Here is an 8662-nt window from a genome sequence, read left to right as displayed (position 1 = left end):
GGATGCATTGGTATGACCAAGAACTTGGAGAGTAAGAGAGCAAAACACATCGACATTAAACTCCATTTTCTTCGTGATCATGTCGCTGCTGGTAAGCTATTGGTGGAGCCGATTGCCAGCAACAACCAGTTGGCTGACTTCTTCATTAAATCGTTGGACGTCTGAAGATTTGAGAAACTTCGGACGATGCTGGGACTATCCAAGCGAGAGGGGGTGAAATCAAAGTAGTCGTTGGATTACCTGACCTGGTCGCTCCTGTTATTTTTCGCTGTCATTCCAATTCAAGAGCTCGATGTGAGCAATTCAAGTTTGCTTTAATAAAACATTCTTTTGTTCATTAAGTCTCGGCCTGTTCATTATTGCCCCGTCCTGTCCACGTAGTTCCTTCAAAAATGATTTATAAAACCAGGAGATTTTGAAGGAAAACCGGGGAAAAACCTAGAATTTTCAAATGGAAATTCAGTTCTTTACTCTCAAAATTGGTTGTAAAAAAATTATATTAGTGTCTAAATTTAAATTTAAAATATTCCGCAAGTTACTGTTGAACCTGCTTTCATACTGTTATCATCTGCAATGCAAATTCCCCCTGCTGTCTAAACTCTAGAGAATACTGAATAATAACTCACCGAACACAGTGACTGAAGATGGGTTTGACTGAGCCGACAAAACTATGATCGACCAATTCAAGCACTGCTAATTCCTTGGTTGCTCTTTATCTGAATCTCTCGGACAATCTGCAATGATTCAAAAAGTGTTATAAGACATCTAATTAAAATGTTCGCAAGATTGTTTAAGACTAAAACCTGCGGTAATCCCAATTTCTGAGAACGGTCATAATTGAATCAGGCTGTAATAGAAACGTATGGTCCTGTTGCTGAAACACTTACCCTCTACGTGGCAAGATCCGTGGATACATCTGATATTTCCAGGTTCTTAGGTAGTAGCAACCAAACTGATCCATTTCGCAATTTTACTGAGAAAACATTTCACCTCAAATATCAATACAACAGCGTGCTCTCAACCATTCTCTAGCAAACGAAACAATATTTTACGAAATCAACAGACGAAAATCAACGAACCATAACTTAAAGCTAACTGAAATGAAATTTCTCAACTAAAAACAAACGAAACCGAAACCAATTATCATTTTTCTTCATTTTTATTAGACCTTCTTTTAATTCGAATTGAACAGGAATAGTCCTCACTTCAAAAAAAAATTAGATTATCTTCGCTGCTGCTTTTGAATAGTAGCAAAAAAATAATAATAATATTTTGTATTTCCATTGATTAATTGAAGACGACAAAAAAAATACGAAAAGTGATACTTTGATGATTAATATATGATATTTTTTTTTATTATTTATTATTGTAAAAAAAAGGAATAAAATAAAAGAAAAAAGGAAAACTTCTCACACCCTCATCCAAAAAAAAAGAAAGGTTTTCTTAGAGTTTTTTTTTTTTGCTTTGTTTAGATTAAATCTGGTTTGTGTGAAGGTTTTACACTCCTCTCTGATTGGCTCTTTCTAAATATGATTACTACGAAAAAAAAATATATCGATTCCAATAAACACTTTTTTCCCATTCCGGAAAGCAAAAACAAACAAAAAATAATAGTCCATTTGGGTAGGAGGAAATTGTGAAAAATAAGGGGGCAGGGAGGCGGGGGACGTCTAACTAAAAAAAAAAACATGAAAGACACTTATCAAACTTTTTTGCTTCACTTTTAGTAGTAGTAGTAGTAGGTAGGGTTTTTTTTTTCATCTCAGTTTTAGGTTGATTACTTTTACTTCCTTAACGCTCTGCTTTGTACAAGTCCCGACGAAGAATAATAATGCTTTTTTGTTTTCTATTTTATCAGTTAATATAAATGTCAAACACACAAAAGGGGGCGAGAGGCTGCTGATTTGGTTGGTTTTCTGACTGGATCAATCTATTTCTTATGTTTGAAATGTTTCTCGTCGTTTGTTTTGTGTTAATGTGTAATGCTTTATTTTTTTTAATTTGCTGCTTCAATGAATGCTTGCGCGGCGCATTTCTCGTCCCTTAAGTCGGAGATTTGTTGTTGTTGTTGTTTTTAAAGATTAGATTTAGAAGTTTTAACTTATTTCTTTTTCTATAGAGCTTTCTTAACCTGTACCGCTGTTTCTTCTTCTTCTTCTTCTTTTTCACGCTGTGGGGGAAAACAAAAACGCAAGAAATGATCTGCTAGTTTTTTTCTCATTCTATCTCTCTTAATCAGGTGACTCAACTATACGTGTACGATTTCTAAGATAAATTTGCATTACTTCACTTACAGACAACGATTCTTTGCTCTAATTTGTTGGTTGTTGTTACTTTTACTTTACTTTTAGTGTGTGTGTGTGTGTGTTTGTTCTTATCAAACTTACCCATAATAATTTATCGCTAGACTCTTTCTCTCTTTCCGCACCGCAGTTTTGTCTCAGTGAATGCGATTTTCAGTTGTTCTGCTTTATCTCAGCTTATATATCGTTAAAAGGTTTTAAATTTAAAAAACAAATCATATTTAACCTCTCATCATCATAGTCATCAATCTCTTGTTTCTAAAGTTAAGCTTAAACACGACTTCTTGGAGGATCAAGGAGTTTCCATATATTTTAACTGTTTACCGTTATACGTTACTTTATATCCGAAAAAATACGCGACTTTCGGCCCTGTAAGGGGGGATCTACACTGCACTTAACCAGCAAAAACCGCACGCCAAGGTCGATCAACCAGTTGGCTGGGCTAAAATATTTAAAATATCTCACTTACTTTTCCGTAATTGTGTTTGTGTCTGTATGTGTGTATGTGAGTGTGGTAAGTTTACTTTGAGGGGGCTTTGTCCTACATGTTTAGCAAATTTCCTCACATAAGAAGATTAGATCCTTAACGACGAACGACGAAAAACTTAAGAATTAGTTTGCGAAAAATCGGGCAGACTGCCGAGAGTCTTTACCCTTTGAGTCTCATCATTTTGTTTTTGTTTTTACTTTTAGTTAAATTGTATATTAATGTTGTTTGTGTACGTTTCATTTCTTTATTTCCTTAAGGGAGTAGTAGTTTGTGGTAAGCTTAATACGAAAACGAAAATCAATCACTTTACACAATTACTTAAACAATTAAAGAAACAAACAAAAAAGGGGGGGATCGCGCTTTGTTTCTTCTCCGCGTTAAAACTCGATTCACTTGTCACTATTATTATTATGGGTACCTGATTAAGTATTTTAGAGTAATGTTATTATAGTCCTTATCGTTCCGTTCTAGAGCAAACAAACAAAAATCTAAATAAAAAAAAAACAATAGAATATAGAGTGAGACGACGGGGGTTTTGCTGTTTTTTTTTTGTTCTTGTTTTCTCCTGACACCATATAAGTTTCCATAACAAAAATATATGGGAGAGGCTTTTCCAATGTAAGTTAGACTTTTTTTTTTTAGGTTAGAAAAAGAAATAAATTTTCCGCTGAAATTTTTCAAGTAATTTCCATCTTTTTTACAATTTTTTTGCAATCATTTTTTGTTTCGTTTTCTCTTGCGTTAAGTCTATTTTAGTGTTTTGGATTCACCTACTTGATGTTTTTATTTTTATTTTATCTTAAACGAGAGAGTGAGCTCTGAACTGAAGGGGGATGTGTGGGAGGGGGGTAGGTAGGTAAGGAAGGAACTAGGGAGGGTTGACTTGATCACCGATTGGATCGAATGCAAATGTTTTTTGAGTGTTTGTCTGTCTGTCTGTATGTGTTTGTGTATACTTTCTTATTAACTTCTTGAACAAGTTGTCATAGATGTTTTTTTTTTTGATTCCACTTCCAATGGATTTTATTATTCATGTCAATTTTATAATCAATTAGTGTTTGTCCACTTCTTCTTTCATGTCGTTTGTTTTTGTTCTTTAGATAGATTTCTTCGTTTTTGCTTCACTCCTAAGACTAATCAATAAAGGGTTTCATTTATATTAGGATATAGATGCATTTTTTTTTGTTTTGTGTTGGTTTCTGAGTGTACTTATGCTTGTAGATTAATCTTTTTGCCTTCTTTCCAATTGTGTGTTTTGCTCTGTTTATGTTTTTAAACTCTTCTCTGCGTTTATTTTGCTTCATCTTCTCTTTTTCATTAATAATAATAATATATTTATAATTGTTTTCCTTCTTCTTAGATAGTGCTTTTTCATTTTCTTCTTCCTTTTCTTCTTGTTATATTATGTGTATGTATAATTAGTTTTGTTTTTCAATTTTAAAAAATAATAAGAAATAATCCACTTCCACCTCATCTCTTCATCTTTACGACTTCGTTCCAATCAAGCTGCGATCGAAGGAGGAGGGTGCAACTGCCGCCGGATTGGCACCGCCCGGAAGCTGCTGCTGTTGCTGTTGCTGCTGGGCATAGTGCTGCTGCTGCTGATGATGTTGGTGTTGCTGCTGCTGCTGCTGCTGAAGCGGCGGAGGCGGCGGTTGCATCCTGCTCGTCGTCGTCGGCGTCATCATCTCTCAAAATGCTGGATAGGGTGGCTGCGAGGACGCATCGTTGCCGGCACCGTATGCCGATCGTGGTCTGTTGTAGGCAGCCGCTGTGTTCTGTTCGTTCTGATAGTAGCCACCATAACCGCCAGCCGCACCGGAACCGTACGCCGATCCACCGCCGTACTCGGATCCGGGCTTCGAAGGTCCTCCCGCCGTTGGGCCAGCCGAACCAGCCGGGCCAGCCGTTGGGCCGGACTGAGGCCTCGAATACATTTCGGCCGATCCAGTCGATCCCGTGTTCGGGGGCATGTTCCACGAGTTCCAATTGCCCGAACCGTAACCGCCGGCACTTCCGGCACCGGAACTGTTGTACATATCGTAACCACCGTAGCCTTGGGTCTGCTGGGGCGTAGCATTGTAATTACCCCACTGCTGTGGCGGAGGAGCTCCCCAACCTTGATACGCATTGGCCGCTCCGGCCGACGCTCCATAACCTCCGTAGCCTTGCTGCGGCTGGGATGCACCCCAGCCCTGATAACCCTGCATCATGTTCGACTGCATGTTGATCGGAGGTCCACCCATCTGCCCGTTACCCATTGGCGGAGCCTGTGGCGATCCCCACTGGTAGGAATCGGCATTCATGCTGTTATTATTACCGCTACCATCCCGTGGTTCGGCCTTCTTGATCTCGACCTGCTTGCCGCTGATGTTGACAAAGTGTTCCGCCGTGGCCCGTTCCACAGCTGGTTCGTTCTCGAACGAAAGGAAACCGAACCCACGGCTCTTTTTCTTCTCCTGGTCGTACATTATGACCACCTCCATTACGTTACCGTACCGACTGAAGAAGCTTCGCAGATCCGTCTCGGTGATGTTCGGTGGTAATCCGCCCAAAAATACCTTCGGATAACCACCGGTACGCTTCGGCTTGTGCAGTGACCTTGGATTGCACGGCTTCGGATCGATCGTACGCCCGTCCAACGTATGCGGACCGTTCTCCAGCGCCCGCTCGACATTGTCCGGATCGGCAAAAGTCACAAAGCCGAACCCACGGGAACGACCCGTCTCGTTGTTCTTCATTACCACGCAGTCAATGACCTCGCCATACCGACCAAAGTAGCGCTGCAGGTTCTCCTGCGTCGTTTCCCATGACAGTCCTCCGACAAACAGCTTGCCCTTCTCGTGGTCATCTAATTCAGCCGCGTTCATCTTTTTCGACGGATGCATCCTATTGACCGCGAATGCACTAATTTTGCGGCCACAAACAAACCACGACGCACTTCCCGAAAAATCTTCTTCTTCTCGAGCTTCCAACTACGGCACGCGCGGATTCCCGTACACGCTGCGATCTTCTTCTTCTTCTTCTTCCGCCGAAATCACTTCACTTCGCGGAGCGAGCAGCAAAATTTTTCTCCTTCTTCGAAAAAATGGTGCTCACACTTTTGCCCCGGATATTTTTATCTGTTTTGCGATAAAACTAACTTACTTACTGTCTATATTTTATCGGTATCGGCTTCTTTACGTTTCAGTTATTAAAATTATTATACTTAAATCTCTGCTTTAATCTTAATAATGCCTTAAATACTAATTAGAAAACTAAAAAAGATTAAACTTCTTAGAAATCTAAATAACATGTAGGTAGGCTATGATGAGTGAGTGGATGGGTAGGCTGGTTGGCTCCTATATTTTTAGGTTAGAACGAAAAACTGCACGAAAGGTACAAGATGGCCGCCACACCACACGTACGAAAGGGAAATTTTCTACCTCCGTCAGCAAAACGCGCGCGCACGCACACCAATGCACCAAGCCCCTGGTCGCCGTCGGCTTGTCGCGTGATCAAGCACCAACACCAACGTCCACGGCCAATAAAACGAAAAACCAACGGAATCGTGGGTAGTTTTTTTTCTGGGGGGAATTTTAATTTTCGCTTTTTTGTTTTCTACCCAGCTTTTAACACCCCTTTTGGGTAGCACCGCTTGTCTTGTTCATGAACATGATCAAAATCAAAATTTAACTTTAGGATTTCCCAAGGAACCGAAAAACTTACAAAAATGACATATAGAGGTCACTTTTTATAAAGGGAATTTGAAGTCAGGACTCATTGTTGAGAAACAAATAATATTTACAGGGCTGTTACAACAGGCGCGGATATCGCGAATTTCGCGGATTTCGCTATTTTCGCGGATTTGAAGTTTCAGTCGCGAAAATTGCGGAAACATTAAATGATGTCGCGAAAATAGCGAATTGAATGATGTACTGTCACACAAATTGTGGAATTCATTGTAACCTTTCCGTCCCGTATTATTTAGCTGTCATTAATTTTGTTGTTCATTTGGCTTTCAATTTTTTACCGGCTCAAACTAAACACCCTGCAAATAATCTAGAAATGATCTTAATTCCATAAGTCATACCGGATTTACCGAGGGATTTACACGGAAATTCCCTGAGGTTTGTCCAATGTGAGACATTATCATGTTTTTTTTTATTTCCAATATGAACATAGCATTTTTCGTTGTCAAATCATAAACGAATCGTATATATGCGAGTAATTGCCATGTATACCGGATATTCTAGATTCTCCAAACCGTCCTGGAGTTCAGTTGATTTGTTCTACTATATCAACCAAGACTGCAATAATGTCTGTAGTATCTGTGAATTTCCACTTGGTTCAAAGGGGAATCCCCCAACGCTGTAGCTTGCAGCTAAATTATTACTTACCTCTTGGAGCTCCTGGGAATGAAAAGCGACTAGTTCTGGGTTTTCAAATATACGAAGCTTAGCCTACTTTGATCAAATCGATCATGACTGTATACCGCACAGTATCGAAATATGTCCAAGCAGGTTCAAAGTGTCTATGTGGATTGTACCCGACCTATTGCTACGTATACAAGATGTTATAGGTTCTGCAATCATTCTGGAGATCAGATTATTTTTCTAGTTGATCACCCAAGACTAATTCAATATCTGTAGTATCGAAATATGCCCAAACAAATTTGCAGTGTCTATGTGGATCATGCCAACCTATTTCCGTGTATGCCAAATGTTCTAGGATTTCCAAATCGATATTTCGATACTACAGATATAATCCTAGTTTTTGTTGATCTAGTAAAACAAATCATCTGAAGTGCAGGACGATTTGGAGAACCTAGTCATCTGGTATACGTGAAAATAATTAAACATTATCCATATAGAGACTATGAATCCAAACAATATTTCGATACTACAGACTTTATCCCAGTCATGGTTGACCTAGTAGAATAATTCATCTGAACTCCAGAACAATTTGGAGAACTTAAAACATCTGGTATACATGGCAATAGTTCATGCATGATCCACATAGACACTGTGCATTTGTCTGGAAATATTTAGATACTAAAGACATTGTCCCAATCTCGGTTGATCTAGTAGATCAAATTATCTGAACTCCAGGACGATTTGAAGAACCTACAACATCTGGATTACTCGGAAATAGATCATGCATGATCCACATAGACACTTTGAATCTGACTGGACATTTTTTGATACTACAGACATTATTGTAGTCTTGGTTGATTTAGAAGAACAAATCAACTGATGTCCTGGACGATTTGGAAAACCTATAATTTCCGGTATACATAGTAATAACGTAATAAGTCGTTCATGATCCACACAGTCACATGAATACGATTCGGCAGACCCCAAGGAATGTCCATGTAGAGACAGAACCGCGACGTGACCAATAAGTGTGACTTATGAAACTCTGGCAATTTCTCGATTATGTGCAGGGTGTTTGGTTTGAATCGGTTAAAAATTGAGAAAACTAGAGCCAAATTAACTATACAATTAAGGACACCAAAAAACGTCAGAGACGCAAAGGTTAACTTTCAAGAAAATTTGCATTTCAAATGAAAATACATAAATTTTTTAAATAATGTTTCATCAAATCTAGGCCGGTATTATTCAAGAGAATCTCATAATGTAAGGGTGTTACATAATTACTCAGAATTTATACTATACATAAATATTTTTTTTAAGTTTACAAACGATACTCCTTTAGCTCAGTTGGTAAAGACGCAGCTACAAAGCAGGTCCATGCTGGAGGCGACTGAGTGCGATTCCCGTCCGGTCTATTAATTTTTGGGGTTGGAAAATTGAGGATAGGATGGTACAGGTATAGAAAGCTCTCAATTAAAATGTGAAAGTTGAAGTACTAAGTTGAGAGAAGGCAA

The 8662-nt window shown here is 39.0% G+C and overlaps 1 protein-coding gene across 1 annotated transcript; it reads right to left on the bottom strand.

Moving 5' to 3' along the window:
* Positions 1–1423: 1423 nt before the first annotated feature.
* On the bottom strand, positions 1424–6136 carry Hrb27C (Heterogeneous nuclear ribonucleoprotein at 27C). The gene has a single exon (XM_065239340.1). It carries the CDS (start codon positions 5679–5681, stop codon positions 4485–4487), a length of 1197 nt encoding a protein of 398 aa, XP_065095412.1. The 5' UTR covers positions 5682–6136; the 3' UTR covers positions 1424–4484.
* Between the last annotated feature and the right edge of the window lie 2526 nt (positions 6137–8662).

This window comes from Ochlerotatus camptorhynchus, unplaced genomic scaffold (assembly GCF_037179485.1).
Source record: "Ochlerotatus camptorhynchus isolate MF236.1 unplaced genomic scaffold, CSIRO-AGI_Acam_v1.1 ptg000055l, whole genome shotgun sequence".
Taxonomy (NCBI): domain Eukaryota; kingdom Metazoa; phylum Arthropoda; class Insecta; order Diptera; family Culicidae; genus Ochlerotatus; species Ochlerotatus camptorhynchus.
Note: the sequence above shows the minus strand (reverse complement) of the source record. Positions and strands in the feature narration are given on the sequence as shown.